This window comes from Vulpes lagopus, chromosome 2 (genome assembly GCF_018345385.1).
Source record: "Vulpes lagopus strain Blue_001 chromosome 2, ASM1834538v1, whole genome shotgun sequence".
Classification (NCBI taxonomy): Eukaryota; Metazoa; Chordata; class Mammalia; order Carnivora; family Canidae; genus Vulpes; species Vulpes lagopus.
This window is the reverse complement of record NC_054825.1, coordinates 35,878,666-35,901,715: the sequence shown is the minus strand read 5'-3', so window position 1 is coordinate 35,901,715 and position 23,050 is coordinate 35,878,666. Positions and strand designations below refer to the sequence as shown.

At 37.4% G+C, this 23,050-nt stretch overlaps 1 protein-coding gene across 2 annotated transcripts in view; it reads right to left on the bottom strand.

Annotated features, from left to right (window-relative positions):
- HTR7 (5-hydroxytryptamine receptor 7) overlaps positions 1-23,050 on the bottom strand; it is an 80,280-nt gene that overhangs the window by 6,910 nt on the left and 50,320 nt on the right. The window contains exon 2 of one of the 2 annotated variants that reach the window (XM_041745202.1): positions 75-838. In XM_041745202.1, the coding sequence (XP_041601136.1) occupies positions 76-838 (763 nt within the window). In that variant the 3' untranslated portion in view covers position 75. The remainder of the gene's footprint in view (positions 1-74; positions 839-23,050) is intronic. The other variant, XM_041745201.1, reaches the window with a different exon arrangement.

The window sequence follows — 23,050 nt, the reverse complement described above, 5'->3', positions numbered from 1 at the left end:
TGATTCAGGAAGCCCCCTGTGATATACTTCCAGACCAGGGGTGGGGGGATAAAAGGAAAATAGTGATAAGTGACCTTACAGCACAAACTCGGGTCTCTCGGGCCTCTCGGCGAGCTTCAGGGCCTCGTGCATGCCTGCCGCCGACAGCTTGCGGTTGATATTCCGGTACTGGCACTGAAGCAGGCTGCGGTAGGTGGTCCTCAGGTCCCGGTTGAAGAAGGCATATATAAAAGGGTTAATGAGAGAGTTTGCATAGCCCAGCCACAGAAATGTCCTCTCGACCCAGAGTGGGATGCAGCTGCAGGCAGTGCCGCAGATGAAGGGCCTGGCTGTGGAGAGGAGGAAGAACGGCAGCCAGCACACCGTGAAGGCCCCAACAATGATGCCCAAGGTGGTGGCTGCTTTCTGCTCCCTCTTAAAGATGGAGATGTTTTTCCTTTCGTGCTTGAGGAGTCTTGAAAGGTTGGCACACTCCTCCACCTCCTTCTGGAGCTTCACCATGCCGTTCAGGGAGATGATGCTGTCTGGCTCCTCGGGCCGAGGGAAGCCGGGGAACTTGTGCTTGGCAGCACTCTTCCTGGCAGCCTTGTAAATCTGGTAGTACATGAACAGCATGACAGACATGGGGATATAGAATGCCACCGCCGTGGAGTAGATCGTGTAGCCAAAGTCCTGGCTGATCAAGCACACCTTGTCATCGTTTACGTTCTGAGCCCATCCGAAGAGCGGTGGTAATGTGATGGAGGCCGAAAGAAGCCAGACGGAGAGAATCATCTTGGCCATGCACTTCCCGTTCTGCCTCACGGGATACGTGAGTGGCCTCGTGATCCCAAGGTACCTGGGGAGAAACGGAAAGCCAACGTGTGACTCCATGATCACACCTGAGCAACCAGAAGCACCACTAGCCAGGCGCCAGGCTTTCTCCCCCACAGCTCCATTCCTCAGGATAGCCCTTCTAGGGGGGCATCCTAATTCCCATTTTACTGAGAGGCAAACAAAGGCTCTGAGATATTACCTCCTTCCTTCCAGGTCATACAATCATCTGGAGGTGCTGCCAGCATTCAGCCTGGGGGCCCTCTGTCCATAATGCTAGGCCCTGGTCTTCTCCTACCTTGTAGCCTCTCCTATTTCACACAGAGAACCAAAGATTAAACATCCGCCCTCCCCCCAAGACCACTGCCACTGAAATCAGCTGGGAACAAAATGTCAAGCCTGACGTGGGATGTTGTGACACATCCTCACAAATTAACTAAGGTCTACCACGCTCTGATATTATACACCCACTGATCTCCCGGATTGTCTTAACTCAGACAGGCTTTTAATTCATTTTAACTTCCCCTTTGCACCGTAGCAAAAGCACTTCTTTAAGATCATAGAGATTTGTGAGCTATTAAGGAAATCCTAGGGTTTGGAAATGGAAAGTAGCAAGTAATCATTTTTTCTTTTACACCCAGAAAATTCTCACACAAGAGTAATGTCAGAAGAACAATCTATAAAATAAGAACAGCCTACCTTGTCTCTCCCCTCCTGAGAAGGATCACAAAAAAAGGGCAAAATTCTGAAAAATAGGAGGTAAAGCCAATGTTTTTTTCTGCGCTTCGATCTACATAGAGAATAAATATTTCTCCATTTCTGTCATCAAGGATTTCCAATGCAAAAGAGACTCAGCAAACAGAAAACATACACAGCAAGATGTTTTTGCTAAATGTTTAACGATTTTCAGCTTTTCAAATTTGTTTTCTTCTCTGTACTGAATGGTCTTAGCTTCTATTTTAGGGAGAATGCAAAGAGCTCATAAGAAGCCAAAACCAGAAAAAGCTGGTCATTTTGTTGTTTTTTTTTCATGTATGATATAAAAGATATACTTTTTAAAGATTTTATTTATTTATTCATGAGAGACAGAGAGAGAGAGAGAGAGAGAGAAAGAGAGAGAGAGAGGCAGAGACACAGGCAGAGGGAGAAGCAGGCTCCACGCAAGGAGCCTGATGTGGGACTCCATCCAGGTCTCCAGAATCAGGCCCTGACTAAAAGCAGCGCTAAACCGCTGAGCCACCTGGGCTGCCCCTAAAAGGACTCTTAACGCAGGAAAAGAAAAGGTAGAGAGCCCCCAAATTACCAAGAGGTTATTTCTGGAAGTCTATCAGTTGATGGGTTGGAGTTTTAAAAACAATTATTTTGTGCTAGAAATAGCCTCACATGTTTTGCTTAAATTATCCTACAAAAGTCAAAAAAATCATATTTTCACCATGAGAATTAGCATCAGCACAGCACTTACAACAAGGTAAATGTGAAATATTAGTAAAAAGGATCAGCCACATTTTCTCATTCATCAAGAATATTTATTCATTCCTTCAACCAATATTAATCATGCTCTTCTTGTAAGCTAGATGCTGTTTTAAAAGTTGGGGATATGGCAGTGAATAAAACAGATAAAAATCTTGAATGCAGACACTTGAGGAAATCATGTTGGGTTGAATGGGAAGACTGCGGGTCATGGTAATGCTGAAAGGACTCCTGATTCTCTCCAAGGATTCAGGTGTTAGTGGCATGGGTTCATTTTACAACCTTTAGGTCCCTTTCCTCCATACAGGTGACCCATCAGCACTATCCCTAGCTTTATAAGGTATAACTAGGATTAAGGTTTGGTTCCCAAACAGAATGAAGGATGAGAAAGAGGGAGGTTCTCCTGAGAACACAAGAATTAGAGCTGCAAAGGAAGGGAAAAGAGCAAAGGAAGTAAGAAGGGAGCAAGGAAGGGCAATGCCATTTGGGAATTATCTGAAATTATCTGAGTTTTAAGTTGCAGAAAAATTGTTAAGAAAATTTAAAAAAAAAAAAAAAAGGTAAATGAGGAAATTCCTGATGCAAAGTGTTGGAACTGACTGGTAGCATACAGTTAAGCTGATCTCTGCTCTGAGATATTCCATTAAAAAATAATAACAATAAAATTTTAAAATATATTTATTTGTTTTGCTTTGGTTCACGTATTTTCTGCTGGAACTGCTTTCCAGAACTCTCTTTACAGATCTCACATTTGCTCTCCATAGAATCCTGTGGGTGGATGTAGCCTTTTGGCTTCTTCCTTGTTTCTTAACTCCCCCAGCAAGGCTTTGCCAGGACTTGGATTTTGATTATCTTCTCTCTTTGCCCATAGCCACAGGCACAAGCTTGGATCTAGCTTCCAGGATACCAACTCAGGCAGGAGGTCCAACAGGTATAGACAAGTCCCTACAGTTCCCCAGGTAGCCACCAGATGGCATTGTGAGACCATCTTACAACTACTTACAGGGGGAGGGTTGGATATGCCTAGTTAGGGCAATTGGTGTTTGCTGGAAGGAGGAAGTAGGATCACTCAACAAGAAAAGTTATATTTTATTTGTGGGGTTATACAAAAGATTAGTAAGACTGGAATTCAGAATCTCGTAAACTATTCTTGAGGAATTCGATTCAGTTTTCCTTTCACGCCTCACATACTCCTTACTCAAACAGGGAATTCTATCTTCATGCCTAATTACATCCAGCCTTTCTAATGCTCACATAAATAATATGGAATTCAAAAAGATTAATTCTGAGAGATTGAGTACCAAAGCACATCTCACAATATTAAATAATCTCATAAACGCAGCATGCTCATTCATTCTAATATACTAAGTCTGACTTATATTGCATTTCTGTTATGGGAGTTGGCCCATATTTGGTCCTTCCTGGGTACACAAATTATATTCCACAAAATCCTGTTTCAGATTCCATTCTCTAGTGATCATGTCATGTCCTACAGTAAGGTAGTTACAATTACTTTTTTAGTCTCTTGGGCACCACCTGGTGAGAACTGATGGCTAAAATCAACCAAAAGATGATTTTAAAAAATAAATGAGTGCTCATTAAAGTGTCTGGAAATAAAATAAATAAACAAAAGTCAATAGTTTTTTTAAAAATCAATTAACAATTAGAAATACAATAAAAAGAAATAACTCTATTCACAGCAACAATGAAGGAATTAAAATATCTAGATAAATGTTTTAAATGCCAGGGCCTACAAGAATACATAATATGCTACTGAAATAACAAAGAGAGTGCTTGAATCCATAGAGAAACATTTTTAAAAAACAAAACCCAGTGTTATAAAAGTGCCAATTTCCCCTCAATTAATCTAAAAATAATATACAACTCTACTTGAAGATTCCAGCAGGGCTTTTCTTCATTTGACCAAATAATTTTTAAGTTTATCAAGTAAATATTTAAAAACAGAAAATCTGAAAAGGAAGAAAATTGAAGGGATACATATTCTATTTAAAAAAAAAAAAAAAGTAAGAAGCCACAGAAACAAAAACAGTAATAAGTACTCAGACAGGTCAGTTGAGTAGAATAGAGCCCACAAATAGATTCAAATATCTAAGGGAATAATAAAAGAAAAGGAGTCATTTTAAAATCAGTAGTAAATTGGGTATGTATTCTTGAAGTCTGACAACTGGCTAGCAATTGGGGTAAGTAAAAATAAAACTGGCTTACATTTCTCCTTATTCAAAAATAAATCCCAGATGGATCAAAGATTATCATGTAAAAAAGTAAGGCTACTATGAAGAAATATGGGGGAGTATTTCTGCAATCCTGGAAGAACAATGCTTGTTAACTATGATACAAAAGCTTAAAACTATAAAATGACATAGTGATTACATTTTTGACAAAAAATTTTATACACAAAACAAAAACAAATAAATGACATTTAGTTTAAATTGAAAATGATCGTGTGTGGAGTTAAAAGTCAAAAGACAAACTCTGAGTCCACAGATCTCTTCCAGGTCAATGAGAAAAAGACAGCCATCCCAATAAAAATACTGAAGCAATTAAACAAAGGAGAAATAAGAATATCCAATAAGCACTTGGAAATAATGTACAATTTCATTCATAATCAGAAAGATGCAAATTTTTAAATGACGACAGAATTTTTGGTCATTTGTTAATTTTTAAGAAAGACAAAAGCCAATATTGAGAAAGTATGAAAAAATAAGCATCTCTCACTTTGTTAGTGGAAGTTGCAACTATGATGACAGTTCTTTAGGGTAGTTTGGTAAGGAATATACATCAACATTTACCTTTTGGCCCAGCAATCAGACTTCTAGGAATTCAAGAATATAACTGTACAAATGCAAAATTATTAATGCGGAAGGATGTTAACTAAATACCTAATAGAAACGGGAAGCTGTAGTGTAAACATCTATCAATAAGAGGTTAGATAAAGTAGGGCTGTTGCATGTATATATAAAGATACAGATAGAAATATGGATACAGATGTAGATATATAATGTAACCATTAAATATTATAACATACTTATCTATTTACTGACATGTAAACACAAGAAAGTGGATAGAAAATTATGTCTAGCCCTAAAATACAGAGTGCCATATATTGCATTAATCTTTTTATGTAAAACTAGGTGTTTATATGAGTGTGTGTGTGTATGTGTGTGTGTGTATACTGAGATGTCTAGAATATCTACCAAATATGAATGGCACTTTTATCTAAGTTGAAGAGATTTGAGTCATTTTAAATTTTTTCTTTGGATTTTTCTATGCCTAACTTTTGTTAGCAGTATATAAAAAAGAAAAGAAAAGAACATCATTTTAATTCTGAGAATAAAATAAAAGATTAAGGAGGATTCTGTGATTTCTAAACCACCTAAGTGATTTTGGCAATACAGACAATCTGATTCATAAAATCTTTAAAAAGCTGATAATTAAATCTTAGATTGTTTTATCTGATAAGCTTTCCAAAAGTGTTTTATTACATTCATAAATCCACACAAAGGAAACAGAATTCACTGGCATTTAAAGTCCCATAATTAATATATAAAGTAATATTGGTATTCAGGGAAGTGTTTGTCCAAATTATACATTCATTCTCCCAAATCTTGTCTAGTATAAGTCTTACCTTTAAGAGAGGGGGTGGGGAAGGCAATCTAGATTGATTCTAAATATTCCCTAACACACATGGCTAATATTTGTCACACTACATTTTATGAACATTTATGTTCAGTGTTAATTAGAAAGCAAGGTACTTATAAAGCCTTCAGAATTTAACTTTAAAATGCATACAAATGTTAAAATAAGTAAATCTCAGAGACAAAGGCACCAAAGTATTATATAATTGTGAAACATATGCAACTCACAACAGGGGTTCTATTAAAGAAAGGGGTTTGTAGAAAAAGAGGGTTGGGAAGTTATAATCTACACAAAGAAAGATTAAAAAGCAAGTGAATTCTGCTGCCTGTCTTCCATTCTACTATATAGATAGAAATCACAGGTAATGGTTCTTCAATGAAATGACTTCTCCTGAATTTTACTGCTACAGAATAACAATTTAGGGGGTAAAAGAAATAGGATAGAACTACTCTTTGGCAAGTGTTAAACTTTAAAAAGGTCTATACACTTTGCACACCACTTCCATGAGAACTCCTCCCTCACAGGTGAAATCCACTGGAATCTCCAACCTGTAACAGTGGTTCCCAAAGTTGTCAGAATCACAGAGAAGCTTTTGAAACCTACAGATTCACAGGTTGCCATCCACAGATTCTCTCTCAAGAGGATCTGGAGGCCCAAGGCTTTGTATTTAGAACTGTTCTGTTCCTTATCTCGTGTACTGCTGTCAGAGCAGCCTTCCCTTGTTCAATTACAAAGACTCTCCTCTTGTATTAAAGATTTTACTTTTACTTAAATATTTCATCTTAATGGTGGTTCCAGTTTGGCCCAGCAAAAGCATCATGGATCATATCTGCGTTATGCCAGTTATCAGTTTTGTCTCCCACTGTGTGAAATGCAAGAAATAGGCCTGGTTTTATGTCTTAATTAAATTGTAGATTTTTTTTAAATGTACAGAATACAACAGGGTTTTGTAAACCTTTTTAACAATAAATAAGAAATAAGAACAAATACTTCTTATAATGATATATTTTCCAGTCATTCAGTACACATATATTTAAGTATATAAATAAGAAATTAAGGCATAGGTATGTGTGTATGCAGGTATAGACATAGACATAGACATGCATATATTTATGTATTATGAAACTGAAACAAAAGTTTCACAATACCAACCTACCATTATAAATTGCAATTCACTCTCTTCTATTCTACTTCAGATTTTTAAAATGTTGGTCATAATGTGTTAAATTAATTTCATGACCCAATAATGGACCATGACCCAAAGTTTAAAAATTACTAGCCTTCAATAAACATACAGAAAGGTGTTAAATATCATGAGTCATCAGGGGAAATGCAAATTAAAAGCACACAGAGGGGCACCTGGGTGGCTCAGTGGTTGAGCATCTGCCTTTGGCTCAGGTTGTGGTCCTGGGGTCCTGGAATTCAGTTGTGCATCAGGCTCCCTGTGGGGAGCCTGCTTCTCCCTCTGCCTATATCTCTGCCACTCTCTGTGTGTCTCTCTTGAATAATAATTTTTTAAAAAGCACACTGAGATGCCACCAACACGCATCAGAATGGTTACAATTAAAAATGATGATGATTCAAATTGGTGCAGCCACTCCAAAAAACAGTACGGAGATTACTCAAAAAGTTAAAGATAGAGTTACCCTATGACCCAGCAATTATACCACTAAGTATTTATCCAAAGGATACATAGTGATCTGAAGGGGCCCCTGTACCCCAGTGTTTACAGCAGCAATGTCCACAATACCAAACTATGTAAAGAGCCCAGATGTCCACTGACAGATGAATGGATAAAGATGAGATACACACACACACACACACACATACACACACACACACACACACTGGAATGTTACTCAGCCACCAGAAAGAATAAATCTTGTCTTTTGCAACAACGTAGATGGAACTAACGGGTATTATGCTGAGTGAAATAAGTTAGTAAGAGAAAGACAATTATATGATCTTACACATGTGTGGAATTTAAGAAACAAAACAGAGGATCATAGGGGAAGGGAGGGAAAAATAAAATAAGATGAAATCATAGGAGGAGACAAACCATAAAAGACCTTAACTATAGGAAATAAACTGAGGGTTGCTGGAGGGGAGGAGGGTGGGGGGATGGGGTAACTAGGTGATGAGCTTTAAGGAGGGCATGTGATATAATGAGCACTAGGTGTTGTATGCAACTGATGAATAACTGAATTCTACCTCTAAAACTAATACCATAGTATATGTTAATTAAACTGAATTAAATTGAATTGAAATACAATTTTTTAAAAATAAAAATGATGATGATGGGGGAGTCTGGGTGGCTCAGTCAGTTGAGTATCTGACTCTTGATCTCAGCTCAGGTCTTGTTCTTAAGATTGTGAGTTCAAGCCCTGTGTTGGGCATAGAGACTATTTCTAAAAAATGATGATGATGATGGTAAAAATTACAATCCTAAGTGTCTGGTGAAGACAAAACGCAACTGTCATTCTCATGCACTGCTGGTGGGAGTATAAATTGATGCGGTAACTTTGGGAAACTATTTTTAACATTTATTGAACCAGAATATATATGTATGTGTATGTGTGTATACATATTTTAAGATATATTTCTATATATTATGGAGAAATAATATATTTAATATATATGCATATATATGGAGAATATATATATATACACACACATATATATATCTCCACTCATATATATATATATATATATATATATATATATATATATGAGAGAGGGAATCCCAAGCAGACACCATGCTGGGTGAGGAGCTCAACTCAGGGCTGAGATGATGACCTGAGCATAAACCTAGAGTCGGATCCTTAACCAACTATGCCACTCAGGTGCCCCTATATTCTTCTAAGTATACAATGAACATTCATCAAAATATCAAAGTATATATATATATAAGAATGTTCATAGCAGCGCTAACAGTAATAGCCCCAAATGAAACCAACCCATTCCACAAGAATAAAATAAGTACAGTTCTACAATAAAAGAATAGGTTTATATATTATGGTGTATTTATGCAGTAAATCCTATAAAACAATAAGAGTGAACCACCTACTGCTCAATTCACCAACATAGGTGATTCTTGCAAACATAATACTGAGCTAAAGCACCCAAAAAGGAAAAAAAAAGAACACAGTTCAAAAACGGGCAAAACTAACCTATCGTGATATACATCAGAATAGTGGTTATCTTGAAGGGAGAGGGGATGTTGCATAAAAGGGAGTCTCAGGAAAATTTAGAGTTCCAGAAATGTTCTATTTCTTTATCTGGGTGTGTTACATAAATACATTCCCTTTGTAGAAATTAAGTGAGCTGTGCAGTCATGATTTGGCAGTGTTTAGAATATAAATAAATAAGTTTAACTTTAAAAATTAAAAGTAAATTTTTAAGAACACATCAAACTTAACATTTGCCATTAACTTACACATGGGCCTATTCTCTAAAACCACTGTTATAATGGGGCTATATCCTTTAAAACCATTTTTATCAGTATCTCCAGGCTATAGTCATAGTTAGGACAAGTGAAAATCTCGATTTCCCATTCTGCCCCCACTGTTAAAGAAAAAAAGTAAAAATTTGGAAAGAGTAACAAAAGCTTCCTCTTTGAAAAACTAAAGTATAAGATAAGAAATGATGGCTTACCTTTAGGGAGAAAATCAGGCTTAATTAAAATAAAGCAAATCACTTAAAGCTAAAAGTATTTTTAAAAAATTCATATACTGTATTAGTTTACTGTTGTTACATAATTAATTACCACTATTTAGTAGCTTAAAATAACACCAAATCTGTAGATGTTCTCACAGTTCTGTAGGTCAAAAGTCTGGATATGGCTCCACGGGTTCTCTATTCAGGGTCTCCCAGACTAATCAAGGTGTTGGCCAGGGCTGAGGTATCATAGGAGAACTCTGGCAAGCATACATTGTTATTGGCAGAATTCATTTCCTTGTCGCTGCAGAATCCATAAAGGTTGCATCTTCAATGCCAGCAGGGAAACACCTGCTACACATCTCAACCTCTGTGATCTTTAAATCCTCTTTGAAAAGGGCTCACCTGATTTGATCAGGCCCACTGACACTGGAGGAGAGGGAATTATGCAGGGCATACGCACAAGGAAAAGAGAACCTTGGGGCCATCTTAGAATTCTGCCTACCACTGATACCCGGTGATAACAGATGCTAAGGATACAGAAAATTTTCTACCAAGTGAGCTCAAAAGAGACCTATTTGCTATCTACTCAAACTGAGACAAATCTTCCAGGGGGACTAACTTGTCTGTACTCTACCATAAGACGATTGTTTTCTGCTGAATTTTTCCATCATTCAAGGTAAAAAAAAAAACAAAAAAAAAAAAACAAAAAAACAAAAAAAAAAACCACACACACATAAGTTTTCTCTTACCTGTCACTCCATTTTTAACTACCTAATATGTAAAACTCTGTATCTGTCAAAAAATTCTCAAAGGATTTTTAACTAATTATACAAAGTCATAAAAATAAATAATGTAAGATATTACTAGTGACCCCTGAATTATATTTGGTATTTAATCACTTCAGTTGTTTCTGACCTTACAATAAAGTCTAAATTTTCCCACCAAAGAATTTTATTCCTCACAGAGAGAAATGGAAAGACAAGGAGTGACCCAAAATTGACCAACAGCAATAAAACAAAGAAATGACATAAAACTTTAGTTAAAGCTTCAAAAGATCACAGGCAAGGAAAACATATATTCTGTTTTATGATAGTACAAAGTGACTTCTAATCACATACTATCCACAGAACACCGCCTTACAGAATTAGCTGAAGAAAGAGGGTGAGTAAATAATTTCTGACTAGTATTATTTGAAGTAAATTGAGGTGAGGAGGAGCCAGCCTAAAGAAAATCCATGAAAACCATCAAGAACAAAACCCCTCAGGGGATCCCTGGGTGGCTCAGTAGTTTGGCGCCTGCCTTTGGCCCAGAACGCGATCCTGGAGTCCCGGGATCGTCCCGCGTCAGGCTCCCAGCATGGAGCCTGCTTCTCCCTCCTCCTGTGTCTCTGCCTCTCTCTCTCTCTCTCTATGTCTATCATAAATAAATAAATAAATAAATAAATAAATAAATAAATAAATATTTTTTAAAAAAAGAACAAAACCCCTCAAATATCATTTTAGCCATGGTAAGAAGGAGCACCAAAATCTATGATCTTCTAAGACACTGGGCCGAAATGGGAGATACACCAAGGTCCAGAAGGTGGGTAATCCTCAGCTTAGTGGAATGTGCTCTGATACGGGACATTTCATGAGAATTCAGAATAAAGAACAGTCCTTCACTAAGGGCTTTTCACTGAGCTGTAGTGGTCTACTCCCTCCCCTTTTCCCCAACCCTACACTTTCAGGCTATAGAAAAGCAGATATAATAAGTAGTAGCCTAAAGGGAGAAAACTAACTGATATCAAATAAGGCAGATTTTCAAGGAGAGTTCAACTATACAATGTCAAAACAAACATTAAGATTTAAATAACTCATGTTAAGAATGAGCCAAATTTAAAAAGAATGCTGCAGCAACTACACAAACATACTACTGTAATAACAGTGGAAGAAGCAACAGAACATGCATAAAATTGTTGAAAACAAAATTAAAAAGACAGCACACCCTTAGATTAGAAGCAGTTTTCTTACAAATACTTTTCATTCTAAAGGACCTCAACAAATGCATATAACCCATGAACAATGCAAGAGTTAGGGGCACTGACCCTCCATGCAGTAAAAAATCCATATTCACTTTTGACTCTCCAAAAATGTAATTACTCAGAGCCTACTGTTGACCAGAAGCCTGATAACATAAACGGTTGATTAGCACACATTTTATGTGTAATATGAATTATATACTGTATTCTTAAAACAAAGTAAGCTAGCGAAAATAAAATGCTATGAAAAAATCATAAGAAAGAGAAAACACACTTCCAGTACTGAACTAATTTCACTGAGCAGAGAGCCACAGAATATAAATTTTACAAAGTAAAAATAGCATAAGCCACAAGAATCGGGAGCTAATGAAAATGGTGTAAGATACACCATTAGAAGACTGATCACTTCAACTTTTGTAGTAGGAAAGAACTGATACTGTCTGTAAAATTTTAACATACAGTTTCTGTAAATCGAGCTTCTTGATGGTTGCATGTTTTCCCCATAATCTTCATGCAATCTTTTAGGAACTAATAGCATTAAAATTAATAGCCCTTGCTTAAAGTTTGTACTTCCTTCATTTTAATTTTATTTTTCTTTTAAATTCAAGTAAACTTTGAATATTTCGTTAGAATAATATGTTTAATGTGATCTCCTTCTTATAATTTTTCATCTATCAACTTTCTCTGGATCTGTCTGTTGAAACAGCCAATAGCCAAACAGCCAGCTGTCCTTCTAAGTGGACAGAAGCATAAAGGGACATCTAAAATGATCCTCACCAAATGTTAATACTATCATTTTCTTCTCTGCACAGGGAGGGTTTTGACAATTTGTTGCTTTCTAATTTGTGTTTTTTATAATTGCTTGACATTTTTATGATGAACACATATAATTTTCAAAAAACTATTTCTCTAGGGATGCCTGGGTGGCTCAACAGTTGAGCATCTGCCGTTGGCTCAGGGCATGATCCCGGGATCTGGGATCGAGTCCCACATCGGGCTCCTCACAGGAAGCCTGCTTCTCCCTCTGCCTTGCCTCTGCCTCCCTGTCTCTCTCTCTCTCTGTCTCTCTCTCTCTCTGTGTGTCTCTCATAAATAAATAAAATTTTTAAAAAAATTATTTCTCTAAAATAACTAAGGGCCTTTTTTAAGGCGCACCTAGGTGGCTCAGCCAGTTAGGCATCCTACTGTTGATTTCAGCTTGGATCTTGATGTAAATGTCATGAGTTCAGGCCCTCGGTTGAGCTCCATGCTGAGTATGGAGCCTACTTAAAAAAAAAAAAAAAGGTCTCATTCAGTAATTTCATTCACTTGCCCTTCAGTCCTTTTTTTACAGATCTATGAACTTGGCAAGTTTGGGATTGACTGCTTATTAACCATACTCAATTTCTCAGAAGATTTTATCTTCTTATTATCTTTGCACTCTTAAATTCTCATCAACTTCTTGAATCATGGTGTACATTTTGGGAGGAAGCCAGTTCTTGGCATCCTAACAGTCTAGTCTCCGAATGGGCTGTGGTGGACTATACATATGGCTATATATTCTTTGCCACCCTGTCTTTGAGAGGTAAACTTTTCCCCTTTCCTTCATTCTGGCCTAGCCTTGTGCCTTGCTTTACCCACAGAGAGTAGAATAAGTGATGTGTGACTTCTGAGACCAAGGGCCTTAGGAGGTCTGTAGCTTCTGCCTTCACAGCTTGGAAAATCCCCTCTTGGAAGCCCACCATGCTGCCAAGAAGCCCAGGCTAAGCATGTTAAAAAAGAGAGAACCTTGTAGAGGAGCTCTGAGGAGTCACTGATGTGGATAAAGCTTTCTTGGATCTTCTAGTTTGGCCCAGACACCAGCTGAGTGTAGTCAAATAAATAATCCTTTATGATACCATTTGGTGTCAGTGAACCACCCACGTGAATTCTGCCCAAATTCCTGACCACAGATTTTGGAACAATAATGAATCAAATAAAGTTACATGGTGGTTTCTTACACAACAATTGATGACTGAGACAGTTATCGCATTCTCCTCATTAACACATGATCTCAGAAATTGCATTTGCTGACAAGCACTCCACCTCATGCTTGGGAATGAAGCACTGCTTCGTCTTGGCATCTACAGCCCCTAAAAGTAAGCCACAAGCACTCACTAGTGTTTGAAGCAAATCCAAATTTCATTCTTTGCCTTCTCCATTTCATTTATTCGTTCAAAGAATATATCCTGAGTACCTACAGTATGGTGGGTACTGTTTAAGGACTGGGGCTACAGTGGTGAACAAAAGGGACAAAAACCCATGAAGCTTGAATCTAAAATAACAAAACAAATGAACAAACAAAACCAGAAACAGAATGATAAATACAGAGAACTGGTGGCTGCCAGAGGGGTAGGTTGGTGGGATAGGTGAAATCCGTAAAGGGATTAAGAGGTGCAAACTGGGTAACTTCTCAGTTACAAAATAAATAAACCATGGGGATGAGGAGCACAGCATGAGGAATAAAGTCAATAACATTGCAGTAGTGTTGCACAGTGACTCATGGTAAATACACTTTCTGTAGCGCACACAGCATAGCACTGTGCAATCACTATGTTGTATACCTGAAAATAATATAACTTTGAATAAATAAAATTTTAAAAATCTATGAAGCTTACAGAGATCATAAATGATGAGTGAAAGTAAGTGAAAGTAGACAGTAGGTCAGATCATTGTAAGTGCAATGGAGAAAAACAAAGCAGGGGAGAGGAACAGAGAGTGGAGGATGGGTTGGGGACAAGCCACAGTGCAGATGTGCACTGTGGTCCCTCAAAATGTGATGGCAGGCTCCCCAGGATTTCTTGAAAGCCTCCCCACTCTCAACTTCTGTGGCATGGCCTTCACCCGATTCTTTACCTTATGCTGCACAGAGAAGCGTTGTCTTCATTTGGCGGCTAGACAATACTCAACATCTGGCTAAAATGGAAACCGTGGAAACCCTGCACCGGGCAGATCTGGTGTGAATTCTGGCTCTGTCCTTTTCACTAGCTAGAGTACTCTGAAATGGATGCTCAGATGTCCAGAGCTTCTGCTGCCTCCAATGGAAGAAGGGGGAAGGATGGAGTCACTGTGATGGGGAAATGAGAATGTGTACTTAAAGTTTTCACACCACCCATAACCTGGCGGACACTCAAAAACTAGGCCTGACTTCCTACCCCAGAATTCCATTTTAAAGAAAGAACTGGCAAATGAGGCTGCAACCTGAGTGGATCCAACGGGAGAGAGAGTGAGAGGACATATGAAGCATCTTGGGAGGAAGAACAGAGGGTTTTATGCCCCCCACATGAGCACTTGGCAGTGCAGCATGGCTGCTGATGGAATTTATTGGTATGAGGGCTAGCTGTCCTGGAGCTGGTGAAGTGGCTCTATGAATAAAGAAAAGAAGACAGAAGCAGAAGATACTGTTGAAACAGAGTAGATAGCACTTAGAAATGATTTAGCAAGGACTTGGGAGGTAAAACTGGACAAAGAGAAAGGAGAAGCTGAAGAGACTCATCAGTTTTCAAGCCAGGCTGACTGGGAAGATGGTGGGGCCCTTATCTGATATAAGCGGTCCTCAATCTACTGTGATACACCTTCCAATCCAAGAGACCTCTGAGGCACTGATTGTCTCTCCAGATCCAGTGGACATCGCTCCATTCTTGTCATACTTGATGGCTCTGCAGCCCTCAGCCTGTAGTCACTGCCTCCTTTTTGAAACTTCCCTTAGTTCAGTACTGACATACTCCCCAAGCTCTCCCGTGCCTCTGGCCTATTCTTGCCTATTCTTCTTGGCCACCTTGTTCTCCACTATGGGGCCTTTATGCTTTGGAACTCCTCCATGCTGGATCCCAACCCTACTGTCCTTCTAATTCTGTATTCTCTAGCTGTTCTCTTCCATTACCAGGGCTTTAAAACCCTCTATTGACTGATGATCCACCAATTTGAATCCCCAGCCCAGACTACCCCATGGAGATCTAGGCTCACAAATCCAACTGCCTCCTTGCTATCCCTACTTTGATATTTCTAAAGCATCTTATTCATTACTTCATCCAACAGACTTTTATTAAACACTTTATATGAGTCTGGCACCATCTGGAAGTGTCCAAACACATTGTCATCTCCACAAATTGAGTCTCCTTCCTATTTTTCCAACTTGGTGAAAACACATAAGGGTGCAATTCAGGAAACTGGGAGTCATCCTGGACCCCTTCTTGTTCATCATTTCCCCCAGGTATTAACCTAGTCTTGCCTAGTGTATCTTCTCCATAACTCTCAAACCTGCCCACTTTTCTCTGCCTCCACAGCCACCATTCTAGAATCATTAACTGTTCTAGATTACTGCAGTGGCTTTTAATTTGGCCTCTCATATCTATTCTTCTCCTTCCTAATACATTCTCCTCATGCATCCAACATGACTTATTCTTTTTAATTTTTAATGTTAATTTATTTAATTGAATATCTGACATTTCATACTTAAAAAATGAAAATATCATAAAAGTCAATATTGAGAAGTCTCACTTCAAACCTTGCCCCGTCTTCCTCACCTCTTACATTTTCTATAGGTACCACTTTTATTAGAATCTTGTGTACACTTCCAGCTTTTCTTTGTACAAATGCAAGCAAATAAGAATATATTTCTTCTCTCCAACTTCCTCATATATAGAACAGCATACTGGATACACTGTTTTGCTCATTGCCTTTTTTACTTCAAAATATATCCTTGAGATACTTTTACACTGGTGCATCCAGAGCTCCCTCATGCTTTTTTAAGAGCTTCCTAGCATTCTATTGTGAGGCTTTGCCGTCATTTATTTATCCAGTTATAAGTAAATACTGGTATAAATAAATGCTAATGGTATCTACCAACATTCATACTTTGCTGTCCACCAATCAAAGCCAAAAAGAAATCCACACTTCAGATGCAAACACCCAGGCAGAAAAATAATGAAACAACTCTAATGTCTTCCTTGTGATGTGAACTCTAAAAACAGTGGCCACCTGTCCTTCGGTTGGCCTTTGAAGAAAAGGAAGGATGTTGTTGGCCAAGGCTGGTCACCAGCTACTAAAGATCCCACTGATACAGAGCATAGAATGGATGTTTCTTTCTACTAGCCAAGAATACTCCCATGAACTGGAGCCCAGAGCCTAGTTTGCAGAAATCCTACAATAGCTCAGGATATGTGTCCTGAGCCATCCTTGCAGAAGAAACAAGAAGACAGGTTTCCTCAGTGACAAGTATCTCAAGTTGCTGCACTATTTGAATGTAAACATTATTTTCCTCCTACTTTAAGAATATCATATACAACAGTCTAAACCCACCAAGATTCGAGTTTTTAAAAATCATATAAAAATATAGTACCAATAGCTTTGAGTAAGAAGTTTGTCCCACAGGGATGCCTGGGTGGCTCAGCAGTTGAGCATCTGCCTTTGGCTCAGGGCATGATCCCAGGGTCGAGTCCCACATTGGGCTCCCTGCATGGAGCCCCCTTCTCCCTCTGCCTATGTCTGTGCCTCTCCTTCTCCCTCTCTCTGTATCTCTCATAAATAAATAAATAAATCTTTTTTAAAAAGAAGAAGTTTGTCCCTGTATTTAATACTTTGATAACATCATTTTCCTTTCTTAAGTTAATTGTATGGGAAGTTATGAATTAAATTTACTCTGTATTCTCTTTTCTATTTATTACTGTTATCAGATAATTAATTTGCCCATTTCCATTAATCTTCCCCCAAAGCAATCAACTAGCAAATATATTTAATCTTGAAATGCTTATTATGTATGCATAATTTCAATGTTTTCTTTCTGAACTAAATTGCTTATCTGATCTAGGCCTATCACAAATGTTCATATATTTCCACTGAAGTAGAGTAAAATAGAAATCAGCATATACTTATCAAAATGTATTTTCTGGTTTAAGTTTTAACATAATAAGCTTTGAACCTTATAAGTAATTCTAACCAAATATATACTTTAAAATAATTATGGAAACAAATGAACAAAAGAATTTTTAGAATTAGAAAATCAATTATATAATATATTCCAACCTGGAAACATAATTTAAAAGATTAGATTCTAAAAACCAAAGAAAAATTAAACTAACAACAGAAACAGTGGGCAAAATAACCAACACCAAGAGTTACTTTGTTGAACAAAATGAATAAAATAGAAAAGACCCTTTATAGACTGCTAAATAAGAGAGAGATTAAAAGAGGAAAGAAATGAAAGAGAAAATAGCATTTGAAAAGATCACTATCTTTCAAAGTAAACTAAAACAAAACAAAGACTTCTTTAAGAATCCCTTTGGTAAGAACTATAAAGCATTATATGTATAAAAAAAACAGTACTTAGGAGGAAATTTCAATTGAAAACTGATTATAAAATCATCATAAAATAATTCGACAACTTCCTAAATTTAGACAGTATTAAAACAAGTTTCTAAAAACAAAACCCCACATTATAGCAGCATAATTTTTGCTCTAATCTACTGAATAATCTCACTATTTACATATCTACTTTAAAAAAGCAAATAGGCATCAGATATTTGGGTGGTTATTTATTCTTTTATTTAATTCTAACCCTTTGTTCTCATATTTTTTCAGTATTTTTCCTTAAAATTATATTTTTCTACTAGTTCTAAATGGTATCCAGTACTAGTAGTCGATATTCACCAACATAATCTAACCACTTAGTTGTCTTCCACTTCTCAAAAACACAAAACATATCAATAAGACTTGGAGATTTTCCTCCTCCACTTCCTTTCCCCTTTAGCACAGTAAACCATTACAAAATCACCACAACTTTAGTCCAGAGGCTCTTCTTCTTCCTCTTAGCCCTTTTTTATATGACATACCTTTACACAAAGGAAAAAATCTTTCTAGAATAAAAAAATCATAGCTGATAAACTTATTTTCTACTTGCAAGGAGAAAAATTTATATTTCTTTTATGCATGTGTCTATCCAGAAACCCAACATGCTTTGTGTGACATGTATTTTTCCTTTTATCCCCAAAATCATTATGCAAAAAGAGTAAGAGCAAAAATAATTCTGCCTCATGTTTTTCTATCATTTGTATAACTACTAACATTTACTGAGCATGCAAAATGCCCAACTCTGATAAATGTGTAGACACGGCACTGGATTCAGTCTTGGCAACCCTGTATGGTAGATATTAGCCACATTTCACAAATGAGGAAAATAAGTCTCAGAGAGGTTAACTTATTCTCCCAATGTCACCCAGCTAATAAAGCTCAAAACTGGATTTCAAACAAGGTTTTTCTTACTCCAGAACCTCCTCCTCACAAATACACATTTTCTACTTCATCATTTACAAATCACATTAATATAATATGTTCTCATATAATCCCTCTTTTTTTCAGTTTATGTTGGTGAATCACTGCAAGTCTAGCTGGCAAGAGCTTAGAATCCCTGACCAACTCAAATTTAGAAATTCCCATCTAGAATATCCCAAGCTTTTGGTTAGACTCACACGTTGTCAGAGAAGTCAAAGTTGCCTACAGCAAACAGCTACACTGTTGGACAGCCACAAGTGTTTAAAAGCTCTACATTAGTTCTAGGACAAATGTGCCTTTTTAATGGTTCCCCTCTGTGGGTGATATTCTTTTAAAGTAACCAAGAATAATTCTCACTCTTTTCCATATGACAACTACTCAAATGGCTTCAGATATTTATGATCTTTTTACTCTTGGTCAGGTCCTTTTCATTGAGATGATAGAACCCTGAGCTGAAACAAGCATAATCAAGAAGGCAAATGTTATGGCCTGTGAATTAAAAAAAAAAAAAAAAAGTAGAGGTTGTGTTTCATGCATGTCTTGATCCAGGGGTTTAAATGATGTCACTAGAATCTGGCTTCTCTACAATGCTCATCTCTATACTCAACAACATGGCTCCATTCTCAAGCTCAGTATATGTCTGTTCTGCTTCCAGCACCCACAGAGTTTTATTTTGCAAGGTTCAGTCTGATTCAAGGCTGTGCTCTTTCCCAGCAAACCCAGAAAAAAGTCTTGTTTCTTTCATTTTATTGGCTTTCATTGGTTCACACATCCATCCCTGAGCCAATCATATGGGTCAGGAAAACAATACCTTTCCTACTCAATGCCCCAGATGGGAGTTTCCCACTCCCCCTAAAACATGCAGAGTAAACATAGGGTAGGGATAGTTTCCCAGACTAAAATAATAGTTGTTCCAGGCATTTTCCTTGTTTTCAGTAGAACTTGTCAGTGATCTTATAACATGACTACAGAAGGGAACTCAGGACTCGAAATTTGGTTGAATCTGCAGAGATGACATGAAAAGTGGAGTCATTTGTTTTCACATTTTTGAGTTATATTTATAATTTAAGTTTATATAATAATATTGTTAATTCAAGGTATTTCTTCTTTTTTGGAGTGGTTCTCCCCTTAAGTACTAAGCACTCTTATGCTGTGTCCCTAGGCTACTCCTTAGGAAAACACTATTGTACAATAGTATCTCATTATGACTTCTGCACTTTTGTCTGACAGGTTTATACTTTGGAGGCTGCTTCACCTGAATTTTGTTATAATACAGCATCACTTAGATATGCTTGGCTGGGGAAAACATTTTCAGAAAACCCAGCTCCAAATGACATGAACAATAAGAATAATTTATCATCGCCCCAAACAAGAAGTCACAAAGTAGGACAGCTCTGAGATAGTTAATTTGTCAGCTCAACAACATCATCAGGGACTGGGCTATCTTCCAACTTTTTAATCTCAGCATTCGGACTCAGCAGTTCTATAGACCTAATATGGCTGCGGCCATTTGGAATGGCATCACACACAAACCAAGACCAGCAGGGCTGTGACAGACCAGTCCTTCATAAGCATCTCTTTTGAAGCAGTGACATCTTTTCCAGATGGCCCCCTTCTCAGAAGTCCTCTTCTCACAGCTCACCAGCAAGAAATATATCACCTACCTATTCCTAAACCAATCATAGACAGAAATATGAGATCACCATGAGTGGTTTAGTGAAACAAGACCATAGAAGAGGGAGTGCCTAGACAAAATATGGTTCTTTTAACAATATGTGTGGGTAGGCAGCAGGAAAAAAATGAAAATTATCCATCACTTGGAAATAGACCCTATTTACATTTTGGTGTTTTTCCTTCCAAACTGTGTTTTTTTTTTATTCCTTTTTGGTAGCTTTCTTTAAAACTACTTTATTCATTTGTCTAACAAATATTTACTGAGGACCTACTATGTTCCACTATTGTTAAAGGCAATGGAAATTTGGTGGTGATAAAGTCAAGGAGACAAATAATTTATAGGTTCTTTTCAGGCAGTGTTAGGTACTATGTGGATGAATTTTAAAGGATGAGGAGTATACAGAGGGGTGAAACAACATAGCAAGTTAAGAGGAGGTCCATCTGAGCAGAGGTGAGGGAGTGAGCCACCTGAGCATACAGAGAAAGCACATCAGATGTGCAAAGGCCCTAAGAGCAGCACACGGCCATGCTGACAAACCAGCAAAAGGGCCAGAGTAGCACAGGATGCTGGCCAGGAGAAATGTAGGGACACCTGGGTGGCTCAGTGGTTGAGCGTCTACCTTCAGCTCAGGTCATGATCCTGGGGTCCTAGGATCGAGTCTCACATCAGGTTCCTTGTGAAAAGCCTGCTTCTCCCTCTGCCTGTGTGTGTGTGTGTGCGTGTGTGTGTGTGTGTGTGTGTGTGTGTCAAGAATAAATAAATAAAATCTTAAAAGAAAAAAAAAGAAGAAGAAATGTAAGGGATCAATTTGCAAAGTGGTCAGCAACCAAACTTTATGGGGCCTGGCCAGCCATTATGGGATACCAGGTTTTAGTCCAAGTGAGGCGGGAAGTCCCTGGAGAGCTGAGCAAGGGAAACAGAGCCTGAGTTACATTTTTAATGCTCACTGGGACTGCTCTGTGGAGAAGAGACTATGTAGAGACAAGATTCTAGGAAGCAGATTTCTCAAGATTCTCTGACAGCTTTTTAAGTTCATTTTTTCCCCATTTACAAGAACAATCCTTTTTTATACACTAGGTTTCTCCTATATTTATGGGAGTCTGTTTCAGTTACTTGTTTTAGACCAGCACTGTCCATGATAAACATAATGTAAGCCACACACGTAAAGTTTCTAGTAAAAAAATTTTTAAAAAGAAAACAGGTGAACTTAAACTTAATAATAATATACTGTATTTAACCCATATGTCCTAAATATTATCATTTCTACACATAACATATAAATTTTAACGAGTGATTTTACAGTCTTTTCCATATATAAAGTCTTTGAAACCTAATGTCGATCACACATACGGCACATCACCATTCTTACTAACTGCACATCAAGCCCTCAGAAGCCACATATGGCTTCTGCTACCATATTGGACATGGAAGTCTGGGACAACAGTTTCCACCTGTTCTTTGTTCTTTTTAATGCATCCCTTATGCTATTTCATGCCTTTAATATTCGAAAACTTAATTTCATAAACATTTTCATTATAAAAGGTCTGAGCAACTTTAATATCCAATATCACTCCAATATGTTGGATAGACATTGTCTCATTCTATTGTCTCTTTAGACTTTTTATTTTCAAATACTTTAATTCAAATACACACTCTGGCTAGCTTCTGTTCAGAATATTTATTTGAAAAAGCAAAGTTCTGGGCATCTTTATATGCTTTAATTAACTAAATAAATTCCACCAACCTTAGAAACGATGTGAAGCTAATTTATTTTCTCTTTCTCTTAAGTTTATGATCTAAATTTGATTTAATCATGTAAGTAATTTCATAAAACTTCATACCTCAGACCTCGCATAGGTTGAAAGGATAAAACTTTTTTTAACATTTTAAAATCGACATTTAAGCAGAGTAAAATTAAATTATTAGGTATAAAAATGCTGATTAGCTAGAGTACTTAGGGAATAAGATGGTTTTTAATTGAATTCTAAAGTTAATGTTGGCTCCTTATTGTGAAAAATCTTTCTAAAATATATTAGGCAGATTTCCATTAATTAAGTTTAGTCTACTGACTATAATAGATTTTCCTTTGATGATTCCAGAAGTTATGCAGACTCAGTGTTATTATTCTGAATAACAGCTATCCATGTACAAAAGTACAGAGGAAAGAAAATCCAATTATTTAAGGTCTTAGTTTAGTTGCGGTCTGGCCAGAATTCCCTATAGCATGGCAAATGAGAATTATTATTTTACAGAGTAAGTGAGGGTATACTAGCTAGGAATGCTTTTGGCTAAATATAATAACCTCTCTAAAGTGGGGTTTGTTTTCCCCTGGAGGAGTCCTAACAGCAATGGTGCTTCTACAATGCTAGCATGGACCTATCCTTCTAAATTCCCAGTTGTAACAAACTTAATCTTGTGGCCTAAGGATGGCACCTACCAAAAACCAGCATGCCATCCGTGTTCTAGGCTAG